The sequence below is a fragment of the Phyllobates terribilis genome, unplaced genomic scaffold (genome assembly GCF_046119375.1).
Source record: "Phyllobates terribilis strain yellow unplaced genomic scaffold, ASM4611937v1 Scaffold_2__4_contigs__length_985480577, whole genome shotgun sequence".
In the NCBI taxonomy this organism is placed as follows: Eukaryota; Metazoa; Chordata; class Amphibia; order Anura; family Dendrobatidae; genus Phyllobates; species Phyllobates terribilis.
In genome coordinates, this window is record NW_027362762.1 from 289,036,501 (window position 1) to 289,055,462 (window position 18,962).

The 18,962-nt window shown below is 40.8% G+C and overlaps 1 protein-coding gene across 1 annotated transcript in view; it reads right to left on the bottom strand.

The window, feature by feature from the left end:
- Positions 1-797: 797 nt before the first annotated feature.
- Positions 798-18,962, bottom strand: part of ABCC4 (ATP binding cassette subfamily C member 4 (PEL blood group)) — a 311,731-nt gene continuing 293,566 nt past the window's right edge. Inside the window, exons 30-31 of the mRNA XM_073664144.1 lie at positions 5,845-5,979; positions 798-2,588 (exon numbers count right to left, since the gene is read on the bottom strand). Coding sequence (XP_073520245.1) covers positions 2,499-2,588; positions 5,845-5,979 — 225 coding nt within the window. The 3' untranslated portion in view covers positions 798-2,498. The remainder of the gene's footprint in view (positions 2,589-5,844; positions 5,980-18,962) is intronic.

Below are 18,962 nucleotides of genomic sequence, written 5' to 3' on the forward strand. Positions count from 1 at the left end.
ATTAATTATTCAAATACACAGACTCAAAAACATGCAGATCATGAATGCGGAGTCTGTTGGTTTTCTTAGAATCTACTGCACCAACTGGTAAATTGTTTGACATGTGGTAATATAATTTATACCAATAACAGTGATTAATCTGGTTAGTCATATTGGACTGCTATTATTTTGAACACTACAGTAATTTCACCCCATGAATCAGTATTTTGCTCATTCATCAGGTATCTGGCAGCCTATTTACACGGCAATATAATCTAGCAGTGTAAATGCCCCTTTTGGTTCAATTTTGACAATATATGTTTCTCAGAAGGTTTGGGGCAATAAACTGATAAGAGGTAGTAATTTACTTGAAGTATAATGTTCAATGTTAACTCAGCACCCTCACAGGGAAAATAAAGCTCGGCAAAAACAGTTGAGCAAAATTATTTGCAGGTCTGCAGTTCAAGTGACCAGATTGGCAGTCCGTTGCTAGAGTCCTGCAAACCTCCTTCTACCTGGCATTTCCGGGACCTCTTCTGATTACAAGTCCTGGCGAGATGTCATGCATGTGTTGCGCACATGCACTGTACATAGTTTAGGCGAAGTATGTACTAACATTCTCATGGGGTTTTTTTGCTTAGCAGACGTAGATTACTAGATGTGTAGACCATATCCTTTCTTCTCTACCATGGACAGCTCCAAATATCTATTTTACAGCCATTTATTTTCTTTAAGTGTAAATATTCTTAATGTACTATTAGGTATGGCTCAATTTTGTATGTTATAATTAAAAAAAACACATTATGCACAACTTAAAATACATTTTAGATTTTTTTTTAATTAAGAAAGACTCATGCAACATTTAACAAAGATTGGGAGTCCCCTTGACAAATAAAATCATAATTTAAAAACTTACACAAAAAAATAAAACATTTTGGTTTTTTTTCAAATCTAAAAAGTTAATGTGTAACCATTGTAATGTGCAACAAATGGAAACAATCAACTGCTAAACACATATGCATAGAAGGATAAATGACATTCACACAGATTAAATGCCCGTATTTTCTAGTGTCTTTGGAGTGCATATCTTAATTGCAGACTATTATGAATACAGATTGGCATTAATGAAGGAAAACTCTAACAACCATGAATACTAATTGCATTAATAGTACTTAACTGATTGTTGCTTAAAATACAGCATGAAAGTGAAAGAGATTATGATGGAAACATTGTTTGCTAGTTGGCACTTTTAGACTCCATTAAAAGTGATGGATTTTGTATATTTCACTAACAAAGGCATCATCAACATCACAGAAACAATAGCAGTCAGAAGAAGAACATCCGTGTAAACAACAATGTTGTCACTTCCAGGAGAGTTCAAGGCACGTTGAAATGGTAAATGCTCTACTTGTGCACTTGGAAAAAACCTGATGAGACGTAATAGGAATTACCTGAGGAGCCCTACATTAACTCTCCTGAATACCTGAATGGACACTTTTTGCTTGCTTTGGTTAGCAATACATGTCAGTGCACCAGACATAGCTGAATCTATCACAAGGCAAAAGTAAAATAACTTCTAATTTGAAATAGATCAATACTGCATGTTCATAGTCATTACTATCTAAACTCTTCTTAAAAAGGAGGTGCAAATATGAAACCTTTGACTTTTCTGTTTGGTTTGATTGTGCTTCGTCATAAGTAATCCCCAAATCATTAGAAGCCTACGTGAAACTGAAGGAACTCTGGACTGGAATTTGGTATTCTAAACCTTTCCAATTCTATGTGAATGGTTGGCACTGGTCTGGATACAGTAACTTGGCTACACCGCTGATGGATATTTGCGCATACAGTAACTTGGCTACACCGCTGATGAGCATGCGCACATACAGCAACTTAGCTACACAGCCGATGAGCATGCGCACATACAACAACTTGGCTACACCGCTAATGAGAATGTGCACATACAGCAACTTGGCTACACCACTGATGAGCATGTGCACATACAGCAACTTGGCTACACCGCTAATGAGCAAGTGCACATACAACTACTTGGCTACACCGTCGATGAGCATGTGCACATACAGTAACTTGGCTACACCCCTGATGAGTATGTGCACATACAGCAATTTGGCTACACCGCTGATGAGAATGTGCACATACAGCAACTTGGCTACACCGCTGATGAGCATGCATGGATGGGAATGCTTCGAAACACATTTAAAGAAAAGCACAGTTGCGCCGCACTGTAAGTTTTCTGCTGATACCGTGAGCATAAACGATCCCCTTAAATTAAAAGGAGAACAAGCCAAGTATTGATACTTTACAGTTACAGTATCACATTGTCAACTTTATGGTCTAATGATTTCACATAGCAATACCTAACCATAGATATAAATGCACCAAAACTGCTGGCACTTTAAGGACAGCCCGAAGACTGACAGAGAGCTTGCACAGTAAAACAGGGTACCACAAGAGGCTGCCCTGTGAAGGTACATTTGAATAGAGCTACACATAGAGTGTCAAAGAGCAGTTTCAAAAATAATAAATGGTTCGGATGGGTCCCTGGAAGTACGTGGCTTGTTTGCTTCTTGAATTCTGGTTAGATAAACCTAAAACAATAAAAATATATTGTGTTAGTGAGTAAAACCAGATAACTGAAGAATATAGTAAAAGAAAGAAAAATCTCAAAAAAGCGAGTGTTTGACATAAAACAAACAAACAATATAATCTTTGTAGAAATCAGTAAAGTCACCAATACATCATCTGAACAATGGCCCGAATTAATTGCCAATAAACCAAAATGATAGAATTGCCTGTTATCCCACTGAGTATTGATGCAGCCACGGCCACATTATACTGATAAGACAGTCACTCTGTGCACTGAAAACACGGAGATAAATTAAAACAGGGTGACAAAGGCGTGTGGATCCCAGCGTCAGCAAAAAGGTTTCTCATTTTCACACATAAAACCAAAACACAATGGATTTGGATGTTAATATCAGCTTGTAATCCCTATATTTTACAAACTATGATTGACAAGCATTGAAACTTCGAGGTACATATATTTGAAATATCAGAGTGTTTAATTTGTACCAAAAGCAGTTACACGGCCCATAGAAATGTGATCTATGGATAGTACACCACAATAATGGAATGGAAGGCTAAGGCTCTGACAAAGCCTCATCCAAGCAACTTCTTTAAAACGTAAGATGATCCCAAGTAATAGAAGATATTTTTTTTTTTAGCATGCCTTTCAGCGTTTCAATCCCTGCGATTTCCAGCTGAACTAGAAGAGATACAGGTTCCCTGATAAATGTATAATCAGAATATAAAAGGAATGAAATGCTGTCAAGTTTCACTGTTACACAATCGGCAGTTTTTAGGAGCTGTATGGTATCTCTGTTCTTTGACAGATGCGCATAACAAAATGAAATAATGTCAAGACTTGTGTGCTCTTATCTGCCACTGTGTATGCTGGAGAAAAGGGACTTCAAATGCAATTTTTTTTCCTTCACCGATGAATGTGAAAAGTTTTGTTCGCGCCTTTCAAAAAGCAAATGCAATCTTCAAATGCTGACATCTGTCACGAGTTGGGCCAAAAATAAATGTACAGCGTCTTGGAAATGTGTTTACAATATACATATAGCACAAGTGCCATAAACTGATGTTTGTTTGACAATAATAAGCTTTTTGTCCACGGTCTAATATGATTTCTCTATGTCCTTTAAAGTTTACATTTCAGGCTGTTGAATAGAGATAGAAATGGCCTCACTATAGAGCTACTAAACTCCGCAGTCTACTTTTGCCTAAAGCTTGCATAATGCATTAAACATGGCCAAAATTGAGATGCATTGCAGGGCGACCCTGTTATTTAGCTCCAGGGCTGAAAAGTCAATTTAATATTCACTTGCTTGAACTGTGAGGATATACACATGTATTCATTCACCGAATAACTGACTATAATACTATACATGCAGTTGGTCCACGGAGTCATTCTGAGCATGACGAGCAACGGAGCAGGAATTTACCGGGAAAAAGGGTCATTTCTACTGTGACGAGCACAGCGGAACTTACCGTTTGGTATTAGTTTCTATAGTAGAAGAGGAATATTGATAAGGCAGCATCAAAGGCAATGGACATTTTGGTTTTCTTTCATTACACCTCAATAAAGGATGTATTTCCCTATGCATAAATCTGTAAATCTTTCTTTACACTTTCTTCATTTTCTGCTGATCTATGTGAGATATGCTGTAGGTGACATTATGTGCATTTCTGTTTATGCTGTAGCATCCCTGCATTTTTATTGATACCCAATGTAAATTATTTATGAAGATACTTGCTGGATAGCTGATTTAAAAGGGAACCTGTCTCTAAATTTCTACTGGTCAAACTACAGGCAGCATGAATCAGAGCCTGGCTGAGCAATTAGCATCAGGTATATTTTACTCTGAAATGCTGTGGCATTTCAGAGAACACATAGTTCGAAAAGATGGCCAAAGACCAGAAGAGACCAGACTAGTCCCTGGCTGACAGGTCTCTCCTATGTGTGTACATAGGGACAGTGACAGGTTCCCTTTAAATAGTAATTTCCATCAAAGAACATCTTCAGTTCAACATTCTAAGCAAAGAATGCTGTCAACCATTACATAGAAAGCAGAGGTCACTTCAGTTTAGGACATATATATTGTAAGCTATGTTCTCCTATGAAGCCCAGCCCGAGGCTTCATAGCAGGATTTAAATGGCAGCCAAGGGGGTAGTTGCCATATTAACACATCGGCTGCCCGCAATCGACCATTAACAAGACATTTAGGCTATGTGCCCACGTTGCGGAAATGAAGCAGAAAATTTCTGCTTCATTTCCGCATGTCCTCTCCCAGAAAAACGCATGCGGAATTCCGCACGCGTTTATTGCACGTTTATCGCGCGTTTTCCACATGCGGAATTGCCTTGCGTTTTTTAATGCATTGCACAAGGCAATTCCGCATGCGGAAACGCAAAATTAATGGACATGCTGCAGATTTTTGAACGCAGCATAAACGCTGTGGAAAAATCCGCAGCATGGGCATAGAACTTGCGGATTCTCATTGGGGACAATGGGATGCGGATTACCAAGCGTTTTACAAGCGTTTCCGCTGCGGAAAATCCGCAGCAAAAACGCTTGTAATCCGCAATGTGGGCACGCAGCCTTAAAATGAATCTGTCACCTGAAAAAAGGCTATTAGTCTGCATATATGGGGTTAATCTGCAGGTTAATAGTGTTGTGAACCTGCCAGTCGCCGTCACTTAGACCAACACTACTGGGAGGAAATTAACTTTATTCACCCCGGCAGCATTACGGTCTCAGTCACGGTGCCGGTTCAGTCACCGCTCTGTGTAGAGAAAGCGGTGTCTGTATCTGCGCACCCCACACTGACTGACAGTCGGCAGTAATCCTGAGCTGCTGTCATCAGGGTTGGGGGAGCGGTTACAGCTGCCGCTCTCTATACACAGACCGGTGACTGAACCCGCGCCAGCACCGCCCCCTGTGACTGAACCAAAACATTGCCGGGGGGAATAAAATTCATTTTCTCCCCGCAGCGTGGGTCTAAGTGCCAGCGTAGGGCAGGTTCAGAATGCTATTAGCCAGCAAGATAACTCCATATCTGCAGGTTAATAACGTTTTTTCAGGTAACAGATTCTCTTTAAATGTGACCATTAGTAAATGACAGCAGCATTTAAATTGTTTAACAACATTGATCTGAGTTGGCTCCAGTTGCTGCTGTTACAGCCTGATCCCAAGTATGGAGCAGGCTCAGCTCCTGCAACCATCTCTAAAATTCTGTTATATCAAACCATAATGTAACACAGTAACAACACTTTCTCACCTGTTTGGCTGTCTCTGTTAAAGAAGATGCTTCTGATTTTCCAACTTGTTGGACCATTTTGTAAAAAAGACTTTCCTTATTTTGCAGCAAGTTGAAGGGTTCGTCATATTCTTTTACTCTTCCTGAATCAAGCACCTATCATAACATGATAACTTATTAATGAAGGTACGTATTATCTAGCTCTATACCCGCTATATAAAGTACCATGATTTACATCTCAGTAGCCCATAGGTTCAATGTCCAGCACCTTAGGCTCCTCTGAGTAACACCCATTATCAAAATGATACATCTTAACCCAATCTATGCAACTAAACTAACATTAGAAAGGACACTGCAGGCAAATATAATAGGAGTTGAGGGGCAAAGGGTCATTGTGATAGAGTCTAGCTATGTTACCCATCAGTGCATGTCAGTATTGTAGTATTGCGGCAGCCCGGTTACCCAAACTTGTTTAACAAGGTGGTTACTAATCAGGGAAGAACTAGGTTTTGCAATGCAATTCATTACTGTTACTATGAGATAGATTTCTTGATGTTTATATTGTACTGACTCCTACGGCCCATTGATCCTCCTTTTCCGAGTGGGTGTTCCCTGTTCTCTGTGTAAGTTTGATTAGGTTCATTAATAAAGATTTGATATTTTAGAGGGGTTTTTTTTCAGGGTTTTTGCTGTTGTTGCAGCTTATCGTTAGCACTGTGAAGCTTTAATTTGGTACTATGGAGCAGTGACAGGCAGTGAACCATAATTGCACCATATAGGTATAATAATAAATAATAAATTTATATTATTGCACATTCATGATACAAAATAAATTGCTGCATGACAGAGCATGAAGAAGAGTATTACAATAATTTATTCATTAGTGTGTCAGTATATGGCTACATTACATGTATGTAGGTATTAAAAAAAGAATATCTAAGCCATCTCCCACTGTATAAGCTATAATTCAGCCATGACCTTGAGTAGCAGACAGCCTTTTCTCTTATGGGAAATCTGTAGCGCTGGTAACAAAAATGTCTATGTATAATGTCAGGAATTCTCTCTCTAACATACAGTACAGACCAAAAGTTTGGACACACCTTCTCATTTAAAGATTTTTCTGTATTTTCATGACTATGAAAGTTGTACATTCACACTGAAGGCATCAAAACTATGAATTAACACATGTGGAATTATATACTTAACAAAAAAGTGTGAAACAACTGAAAATATGTCTTATATTCTAGGTTCTTCAAAGTAGCCACCTTTTGCTTTGATGACTGCTTTGCACACTCTTGGCATTCTCTTGATGAGCTTCAAGAGGTAGTCACCGGAAATGGTCTTCCAACAATCTTGAAGGAGTTCCCAGAGATGCTTAGCACTTGTTGGCCCTTTTGCCTTCACTCTGCAGTCCAGCTCACCCAAAACCATCTCGATTGGGTTCAGGTCTGGTGACTGTGGAGGCCAGGTCATCTGGCGTAGCACCCCATCACTCTCCTTCTTGGTCAAATAGCTCTTACACAGCCTGGAGGTGTGTTTGAGGTCATTGTCCTGTTGAAAAATAAATGATGGTCCAACTAAACGCAAACCGGATGGAATAGCATACCGCTGCAAGATGCTGTGGTAGCCATGCTGGTTCAGTATGCCTTCAATTTTGAATAAATCCCCAACAGTATCACCAGCAAAGCACCCCCACACCATCACACCTCCTCCTCCATGCAGTGGGAACCAGGCATGTAGAGTCCATCCATTCACCTTTTCTGCATCGCACAAAGACACGGTGGTTGGAACCAAAGATCTCAAATTTGGACTCATCATACCAAAGCACAGATTTCCACTGGTCTAATATCCATTCCTTGTGTTCTTTAGCCCAAACAAGTCTCTTCTGCTTGTTGCCTGTCCTTAGCAGTGGTTTCCTAGCAGCTAATTTACCCTGAAGGACTGCTGCACAAAGTCTCCTCTTAACAGTTGTTGTAGAGATGTGTCTGCTGCTAGAACTCTGTGTGGCATTGACCTGGTCTCTAATCTGAGCTGCTGTTAACCTGCGATTTCTGAGGCTGGTGACTCGGATAAACTTATCCTCAGAAGCAGAGGTGACTCTTGGTCTTCCTTTCCTGGAGCGATCCTCATGTGAGCAAGTTTCTTTGTAGCGCTTGATGGTTTTTGCCACTGCACTTGGGGACACTATCAAAGTTTTCCCAATTTTTCGGACTGACTGACCTTCATTTCTTAAAGTAATGATGGCCACTCATTTTTCTTTACTTAGCTGCTTTTTTTCTTGCCATAATACAAATTCTAACAGTCTATTCAGTAGGACTATCAGCTGTGTATCCACCAGCCTTCTGCACAACACAACTGATGGTCCCAACCCCATTTATAAGGCAAGAAATCCCACTTATTAAGCCTGACAGGGCACACCTGTGAAGTGAAAACCATTTCCGGTGACTACCTCTTGAAGCTCATCAAGAGAATGCCAAGAGTGTGCAAAGCAGTCATCAAAAGCAAAAGGTGGCTACTTTGAAGAACCGAGAATATAAGACATATTTTCAGTTGTTTCACACTTTATTGTTAAGTATATAATTCCACATGTGTTAATTCATAGTTTTGATACCTTCAGTGTGAATGTACAATTTTCATAGTCATGAAAATACAGAAAAATCTTTAAATGAGAAGGTATGTCCAAACTTTTGGTCTGTACTGTACATAGAGCACTAGTTTTATAAAGCAACGTAAAAATTTACAGTTGTAGCATCATCTTCAGTCCAGTTTCATCCTGACCATATACAGAAGCGCATTGATCCTGAAACTTGCTGGATTCGACGATGGTGCCAGCTTGAAAGCAGTGCTTACAAGATCTATTAAAAAGAGCTTGCACATGTTGTGCTTCTTGCCTAGAAGACTGGCCACCTCTGCTATGCTGCACAGGTGGTCGGTAACCTACACAACAAACAGTACACAATTTAAATTAAAAATCCCTCTGCTCTTGAAAACGTAGAGGATTTTTTGTGTGGTTAATTGCAAAGTTACTTGTTTTTACAAGCACTTTGCAATTTTACACATTCAAAAAGGACCTGTCATCAGGTCAGAATTAGCAAGTTTTTGTATTTCATATTGCATTTTTTTTTAAAATCCACCATATGGTTCCAGAGATATTGGATATTTTGTATAGTAGCAATTTTTATTGTCTTTACCAAGTGGTTATTGCTCACAGGATTCTCTGGGGGAGGGGGAGACCGCACCTTCAGCAATACCCTTTTAGTGAGGATCATAAAAACGAGCACCAAATAAAAATGTTCGTATCTTTGAAACCGTATGGTGGATTTCACCCCCCACCCCCACCCTGCATATTCAGAGGAGAAGCAAAAATAAAGAGAGCAAAAACTGGTCCCTTTTGACCTGGTCACAGGTTCTCTTTAAGAATATGAGTGTAAACCTTTAAATATAAAGCACAATGTTTATTAAAGTAAGTCTAACCAATAAAAACCCAATTAGTGATGTCTGGCACTGTGATGCCCTGTAATTGCAATATAGTAGCTGTCAAACAGTACTAGTTATAAAGTGTCTTGGATGTGTATGATGTAATTCTTTATGCTTAAACGGGTATTCCCATCTCCAAGCTCATATCCCAATATGTAGTAATACCTCCAATTAGAAATGTAGTATAGGTTTCTGATTCTCTATGTCTTTTTCCTCATGTTCAGGCATTGCAGGACCTTAGCTATCCATGGTTACGACCACTGATATAGTGACAGTTAGTTAGTTAGTTGCTAGTGGTCATAACCATGGATACCTAAGGTCCTGCAATGCCTGAACATGAGGAAAGAAACAGAGAATCATAAAAAGTACACTACATTTTAATTGGAGATATTTACTAATATTGTTATTATATCTACTACATATTAGGATAGAATCTTGAAGATGGGAATACCCCTTTAAGCCCTTTACCCTGGTCATTTTTTGTTTTTTCCTTTCCTTCTTCCTAGAATCATAACATTTTATATTTTTCTATCAATATAGCTGTATAAGGTCTATTTTTACTGGACAAGTTGTACTTTTGAATGACACCATTAATTTTATCATGTGATGCACTGGAGAGCGGGAAAAATTACAAGTACCGTATTTTACGGACTATAAGACGCACCAAGGTTTTAGAGGAGGAAAATAGAAAAAACAATTTAAGCAAAAAATGTGGTCATGATGCATTGTTATGGGGGAGGTATTCTGCTGCTAACACTGTTATAGGGGTAATGTCCCCCATTTATGTTAATATCCTCCATCCTGGTATATATGGCCCCTCCTTCCTGTTATACGTGACCCCCATCCCCATCATGGTATGCATGGCACCCCTCATCCCCATCCGGATATGCATGGCACCCCAATCCACCATCTTGGTATGCATGGCACCCCAATGCCCCATCCTGGTATGCATGGCACCCCTCATCCCCAATCCTGGTAAGCATGGCACCCCTCATTCCATCCTGGTATGCATGGCACCCCTCATCCCCAATCCTGGTACGCATGGCACCCCTCATCCCATCCTGGTATGCATGGCACCCCTGATCCCCATCCTGGTATGCATGGCATTCCTGATCCCCATCCTGGTATGTATGGCACCCCTAATCCCCATCCTGGTATGCAAGGCACCCCTGATCCCCATCCTGGTATGCATGGCAACCCCTTATCCCCATCCTGGTATGCAAGGCACCCCTCCTCCTGGAATGCATAGCACCCTTCATCTCTCATCTTGGTATGAATGGCCTCCCCATCCCTCTTACTGGTATGCATGGCCCTGAGCTGACGTTTTTACTGATACCATTTTGCGGTAGATATGTTTTGATCGCTTCTCATTGCATTTCATTACAATGTTGCTGAGGCCAAAAAAGGTAATTCTGGAGCTTCAATTTTTTTTTCATTCGATTAATTAATTTTATATTTTAATAGATCGGACTTCTACAAATGCAGTGATACCAAATAGGTGTATTTTTCATTTTTAATAAGGCAAAATGCGGGGTTATTTGAACGTTTGTGTTTTTTTTATATTTTTCGTATTTTTTAAAACCTTTTGTTTCTCACTTTTTACTGTATTTAATAGTCCCCATTTGAAGCTGTGATTAACTGATTGCATGTGCTATAAATAGCAGTGCATGAAAAGGTACGGGGTCTTCAGCAGTCCCCCAGCTGACATGGCAACCCGTCGGTACTTCGTGATCACGGGCGCACTGTTGGGCACGTGGAATGATATGCACCCTGCCAGTGCATGTTAAATGTCGCTGTCAGAGATTGACAGCGGAATTTACCAAGTTAACAGCTGGGGCGGACCGGCACCACGAGATGTGAGCTCGCATGCCAAGCCTGCATCAAAGTCAGGGAGAAGGCATATGACGTACTAGTACGTTATATGTCGATATGGGGTTAAAGAGTAACTGTCGTTATAATTTTTATTTCATAAATTAAAAAAACGTGAAAATAAGCAACTTTGTAATATATCTAATCAGGTAAAATCTGTATTCAGTGAAGATAGATTATTACATTACTGAGATAGGAGATGGCAGTTGTTAGTGATAAGATTCTATGTAGACAGAGGGGTAGAAGGAAGGAGGAGCTCAGCCCCTTGCTCCTCCCTTCTCCACTCTACATAGAATCTTATCAATAACAACTGTCATCTCCTATCTCAGTAATGTAATAATCTATCTTCACTGAATGCAGATGTTATCTGGATATTGAGAATTTTGAGAATGAGAGATCAGTGTTGGCAGAAAAAAAAGCAAATTTGGCTGATAAGATAAATTACAAAGTTGCTTATTTTCATGTGAACTACTGATTTATGAAATAAAAATTAAAACAACGGTTACACTTTAACATATTGTTCAGCAGAGCCTGTTTGGAAGCACAGCATGTACATAAAAAAACTCTCCTGCAGATACATTATCCTAATAAGAATTGAATCCAGTCACAAGCCAACAAGCCATGTTGGGCTGAAGATGAAGTGTACATTATGGTAAATACACAGTCATATTAATTTATTTTCAAAGGAAATTGTCCAAGTTTATGGCATTAAGATCATGTCTTAGCAGTTGAAATTCACCTTCTTTAAGTTTAGTGTCCTTGTATCCCCTCTACTACACATCCTATTAAAGATATATGAAAACTTATTATTTTGTGATTACTATTACCCAAGTCACTTCAAAACTGTTTATTTGATATTATTTTACTGTTGTCAAAAACCTGTTTCCTTTCCTGGATCTGCAGGTTTCTGCTCTTGCTCTTCAATTTATATCAGAATAGTTGAAGTCCCCAATAATAATTACTTTGCTCTAATTTGCTGCCTCAATTATTTGCTTTATGAGGATATTTTCTGCTGCTTCCATTATACTTGGAGACTTATAACAAACCCCATCAGTATTTTATTATTCTTTTCCCCTCCTCAAATCTTCACCCATAGGTACAGTCATTACTGAACACATTATAACCCTGTAAATTAACAACCCAATAATAGTTGTTGTCCAGCCAGGGCTCTGTTACCCCCAAAATCACATAATTTTCTTACAACAATATTAATTCTAATTCATCAATCTTGTTGCTGAGGCTTTTGGCATTAGTATACATATATTTATGTATTTTTCTTTAGAGGGGTTTTCTCTTGATCATTAGAATGTAGACTTTTTGAATTGCATCATGTTTCCGTTCCAGGCACAGCCACAAGTATATACAGTGGCTTGAAAAAGTATTCACCCCCTTGGCATTTTTCATGTTTTGCTGCCTCACAACCTGGAATTTCACGGTTGTTTTTGAGGGTTTGCATCAGTTCATGTAAAGAACACGTCTACAACTGTGAACATTTGGCTTTCTATTTATTGTGAAACAAACAACAAATAGAACAAAATAACTGAAAACTTCAGTGTGCATAACTATTCATCCCCCTAAAGTCAGTACTTTGTAGAGCCTCCTTTTGCATCAATTACAGCTGCAAGTTGCTTTGGATAAAGGCCCCGTCTCACATAGCGAGATCGCTAGCGAGATCGCTGCTGTGTCACGGTTTTGGTGACGCAACAGCGACCTCACCAGCGATGTCGCTATGTGTGACACTTTGCAGCGATCAGGCCCCTGCGGTAAGGTCGCTGATCGCTGCAAAGTGTCCTGGACCATTTTTTGGTCGTTGCCCTCCCGCTGGCCAGCACGCAACGCTGTGTGTGACCAGTGGGAGCAGCGATCAGGCTGGTAACCATGATAAACATTGGGTTACTAGGGGCACACGCGCACTTAGTAACCCACTGTTTATCATGGTTACGAGCCTGCTAAAGTGAGCGGTAACCTCCCGCTCACCGTAGCAGAGTGGTAACCATGATAAACGGGTTACTAGGTGCGCGTGTGCCCCTAGTAACCCGATGTTCATCATGGTTACGAGCCTGCTAAAGTGAGCAGTAACCTCCCGCTCACCGTAGCAGAGTGGTAACCAGGATAAACAACGGGTTACTAGGTGCGCGTGTGCCCCTAGTAACCCGATGTTTATCATTGTTACCAGTCTGCTCCTGCTTCAGCAGGCTGGTAACCAGGAGCAGGACATCGTGGAAAGATTCTTTCCACGATGTCGCTGCTCCCCTGATCGTTGGTGAGCCTGCCGGTTTGACAGCTCACCAGCGACCACATAGCGACGCAGCAACGATCCCTGACAGGTCGTATCGTTGTCGGGATCGTTGCAGTGTCGCTAAGTGTGACGGGGCCTTAAGTCTCTACGAGCTTTCCACATATTGCACATTTCTGTCCATTCCTCAAGACAAAACTGCTCCAGCTCCTTTGTGTTAGATGGTTTCTTCTGGTGAACAGCAATCTTCAAGTCTGACCACAGATTTTGATTTGGATTAAGGTCTGGGCTTTGACTAGGCCACTCCAAAACATTTACACGTTTCCCCTTAAACCACACGAGTATTGCTTTAGCAGTATGCTTTGGATCATTGTCTTGTTGGAAGGTGAACCTCCATCCCAGTCTCAAATCACTGACAGACTGAAACAGGTTTTGCTCAAGAATATCCTTGTATTTCTCACCGTCCATCTTCCCCTCAACTCAGACCATTTTCCCTGTCCCTGCTGCTGAAAATCTTCCCCACTGCATGATGCTTCCACCACCATGGTTCACTGTGGGGATGGTGTTCTTGGGGTGATGAGCTGTGTTGGTTTGGCACCAGACATAGCGTTTACCAAAAAGTTCAATTTTGATTTCATCTGACCACAGCACCTTCCTCTGTACTTTTGTGGAGTCTCCCACATGTCTTTTGGCAAACTCAAAACAAGCCTTACAATTTTTGTGTGTAAGTAAAGGCTTTTTACTGCCCACTCTTCCATAAAGTTCACCTCTATGGATTGTATGGCTTATTGTGGTCGCATGGATAGCTACTCTAGTCTCTGCTTGGGAACTCTTCAGCTCTTTCATGGTTACCTTTGGTCTCTGTGCTGCCTCTGATTAATGCCCTCCTTGCCAGGACTGAGAGTTTTGGTGGGCGGCCCTCTTGGTAAGTTTGTTGTGGTACCATGTTCTTTCCATTTGATGATTATGGATTTGATGGTGCTGCGGGCAATCATCAGAGATTGGGATATTTTTTTTACCACCCAACCCTGATGTCACAGGATTACCATGACAGAGAGGAACCAGAAGACCGCAAAGTCTGATTTCCCACACTCCTACACTGATTAGGAGCACTTTACCATCATATTAAACGGTGCAGCTTTCTGCCTTACAGTACAAGGGTTAAACTGTTCAGTTGAGAGCTTCTAGAGCTTTCCAGAGTTGATGGTTTCAACTGTTCAGTGTGGGCTACTCCCTTCTCCTATATATACTCCCCACTGGCTATCAAGGATGCCAGTGTTAGTTTCATGCTGGTTCTGGAGAAGTTGGTTGTTTGAGGAGGCGTTTGGAGTGTTTATCTAAAGACTGTTGCTTGGTTATTCGGTTGTGTGGAAATCCACATCCTCTCTTATTTGTTTTTTTCCTTCCTTCACTCCCTGGTGTTTCGATCTGTTGTTTGTGAGTGCATAGTTGTGTGATTGGTATTTTCCTATATCCCTGTACGAATTCCCTTGTTAGTTTGGATTGTGTATTTACATACACTACTTCTCCCCACTTGCCTGCATGGGGCAGGGAACAGATTAAGAGCGGATTCAGGAGCTCAGCAAGGTACTTGGCCCCGGTGTCTTCCTCTTCAGAAGTAATCCGCGGAGCAGGGATAGATAGGGTGCCCCTAACACTAAGGACAGGGAAGGCGCCCCTGGCCCCGGGATATCTGACAACAGAGTCGTGACACCTGACTTGTACTTCTTAACAACTTTGTCCTTCACTTGTTTGGAGATCTTATTAGTCTTCATGGTGTTGATTGGTTAATGGTGACTCTTGCTTAATGGTGTTGCAGCCTCTGTGGCCTTTTAGAAAAGATGTGTATATACTGTAAGGTAGCGCTATTCATCATGCTGAGGGGCACTCGCTTCACCGGGTCAATTAAAGCACACATGCAACGTCTTTCCGGTATTTCACAATCCAGCAGTTTATTACTTATCATAAACCGCTCATAACCGAATCCATCTCAATGGCTCGCCGACATATTACACATATAATGTCCAAAAGCCTTTACAGTGTCAGATATGTCCACTTGGCTCCAGATACAGCCTTCAGCAAGGTAACAATATAAATGTCCACATCAAGCAGAGTTTTTACCTTTGCCAGGTTTTAGCTGCCTCTCTCAGCTCGGTTCTGCCACCGTTGTGGCTTTACGGCTTCCCAGATGGGGGTCTCCAGCCCTCGTACCTTCCAAGGCTACTGGCATCTCTTACACACACAGGGATCCAGCCTCTGCCTTTCAGGACTCTTGTCTTCCAAGCCTCTTGCTCTCCAAGGCTACTGGCATCTCTTATACACAAGGATCCAGCCTCTGCCTTTCAGGACTCTTGCCGTCCAAGGCTACTGGCATCCCCCACACACGGGGATCCAGCCTCTGCCTTTCAGGCTTCACCAGGCTTCACACTCTCATGGTGTCCCACACAAGGGGAACAGCCCTCACGCCGTTCACACCCTGTCTCAAAAGCATCAAGATTTATATACCCTTCAGTGCATACAGGACCTGTGCTGATGTCACAGTCATGTGATCAGTCCTTCTGTGTGCACAGGACCTGTGCTGATGTCACAGTCATGTGATCAGTCACCTGAGGGAGGGGTACATGGTCAGCCAGAACACACCCTGGACCATTACAGTAATGCCGCAAGCCGCTGCATTACAATACTGACAAACCATGTGACACTTAGATTGCACACAGTTGGACTTCCTTTCACTAAGCATGTGACTTGTGAAGGTAATTGATGGCATCAGAAATTTTTAGGGGCTTCATTGCAAAAGGGATGAATACATATGCACATGCCAATTTTTAGCTATTTGATCCCATAAATTAAATTTATGCCTATATTTTTCTCACTTCACCAACTTTGACTATTTACTGCTGATGCATCACACACAAATTGGATTACAAAAATATTTAAACACAGGTTGTAATGTAACAAAATAGGGAAAAAGGCAAAGGGGGTGACTACTTTTGCAAGCCACTGTATGCCCTGCTGTTCCTCGAAAACTCCTTAACCTCTTCACGACATGCTCGGTAAATATACGGCGCATACTGTGTCTCCCCCTTTGGTGTGAGCTCCGGCGCTGAGCCTGCACCTTTCCAGGCACATGACAGCTGATCTTTACAGCTGTCAAGTGCCCCTATCAGTCGCAGGTGGAATCTCAATCCACCTACGGCTGTTAACATGTTAAATGCTGCTGTCAAACTCTGACAATTAACATGATTGCGCCGGAAGCGTGTCAATAGCTCCGCCCATCGGTGACCCCGTCACATGATCGCGGATCGCCCAGCAGTCAGCGCTCATAGCAAATCAGCACTTCGGCAACACACAGGCAATATGGTCATCACCTGTGTGTAGCAGAGGTGATCAGATAAATCGCAGCTTCTAGTCTCCCATGGAGACTATTGAAGCAAGTAAAAAAAATGTTTTTAAAAATATTAAAATATATAAAAGTTTAAATCACTCCCCTTTCGTCCCATTCAAAATAAAACAATAAAAATATACACATATTTGGTATCGCCGGGTTCAGAATCGCCTGATCCACCAATATAAAAAAAAGAATTAATCCGATTGGTAAATGGGGTAACGAGAAAAAAAATCAAAACGCCAGAATTATGTTTTTTTGGTCATCGCAAAATTACAAAAAATGCAATAACGGGCGATCAAAACATTTTATCTACCCAAAATGGTATCGATAAAAACGTCAGCTCGGCGCATAAAAAATAAGCCCGCACCCGGCCCCAGATCCCAAAAAATTGAGACGCTGCGGGTCTCGGAATTTTTTTTTTTTTAACAAACTTTGGATTTTTTTGTCACCACTTAAATAAAAAAAAACTATACATGTTTGGTGTCTACGAACTCTTAAATACCTGGAGAATCATAGTGGCAGGTCAGTTTTAGCATTTAGTGAATATGATAAAAAAAAAAAAAGAAACAACTGTGGAATTGCACTTTTTTTTTGCAATTTCACCGCACTTGGATTTTTTTCCCGTTTTCCCGTACACGACATCATAAAGCCAATGGTGTCATTCAAAAGTACAGCTTGTCCCACAAAAAAACAAGCCCTTACACGGCCGAATTGACCTAAAAATAAAAAAGTTATGGCTCTCGGAAGAAGAGGAATAAAAAGCGAAAGTGCAAAAACGGAAAAGGGCCGCGGCTTGAAGGGGTTAAGAGACTATGGGGATCTTAACGAACAAACAAAAATTATCTATTCTAAAAAATAGGCTGTTTATATTTTATTCCTGTAACACCCCTTTAAGAAATGTACACAGTCAATGGCAGAATAGTGCCCCCTTGTGATCAGCTTATCTTGCTGAATAGTAAGAATGTTGACTTTATCAATCACACTTAGCAAAAAAAGCAGACCTGAGCTGTCTGCAAATTATTAATGATGCCAAATTATAAGGACCTATTATGTCCCTGAAATAGCGGTGTGAGTGGTTTACAAGTAGAACTGGCTGTTTGATACCTTGTCACTGATAGTGTTTTAAAGTCTGACAAAACCATTCTCTCTTAACGAAAACAAAAACTTTTTAATTGTTTTTAAATAGCAGTCAACTAAAAGTATGCTTAGTAAGTGAACCTGGTAAATGCCATGTTTCCAGTTGTTCACAGCTGCTGTAGGGCAGGGAGGGAGGAAAATTCCACAACTGTGATTCATGTCTCACTTTCATTTACATTTTTACTTACAAACAAAATGAAAGATAAAAAAAACTCAGCGTATGTGTGTTATGGCAATAGGTTTTACAGCAGGTTTCAACCTTGGTAAAAGTTGAAACATGCAACAATATATAATTTGGAAATGTAAATTACAATGCAAGGATTCCTTCACCTGCTCAGCTATTAACAATAAGTAATCAATTTGAATGTATTTCCGAATAATCTATTGTGACAGGTGCTGTGACTGCCTGCACAGGGCCAATACGACTGTCCCTTGGCCATGGGCTAGCTCCAGCTGCTTGCTGGCCATTGTGCGTTTCCCTGCTCTGAAAGTTGAACGTATACATGCTATAGAATCAGTGAGGCCAGCGAGTGTGCAGATATTCTAATTCATTAATCTTTTTGGTGAGGCTTATGGCATTAGTATACATGTACATAAAGTATTGTGTGTTAGTACATACATGTACGGAGCAGAATATATTGCATTTGGACCTTAACAAAGATTGGTCTAAACTACTTACAATTTTTTACTCTTCACTAGCCCATTATCAATGAGAATTTGGGGTCAATTCATTAATGGGAATCTGTCACCCCCTGGGACGCTTTCAAGCTATTACTATGGGCATACAGGTAATAAAATGGTTAAACTAGCCTTACCTGTATTTCTCATAGCTGCGGTCTGGTTGTTGAGAAATGCACTTTTAATTTTTTATATTAATTATTTCTTCAAGGCTCCAGGGCTTGTGGTGCCTGGAAGAAATCTCTGCCTCCTGCCTTCATTACCATACCACCCACTCCCATGCACGTCACACTGCCCTGTGTCACTGCGCAGTAGCACTTATTTATGTTAATAAAATATATTTATATGGTGATC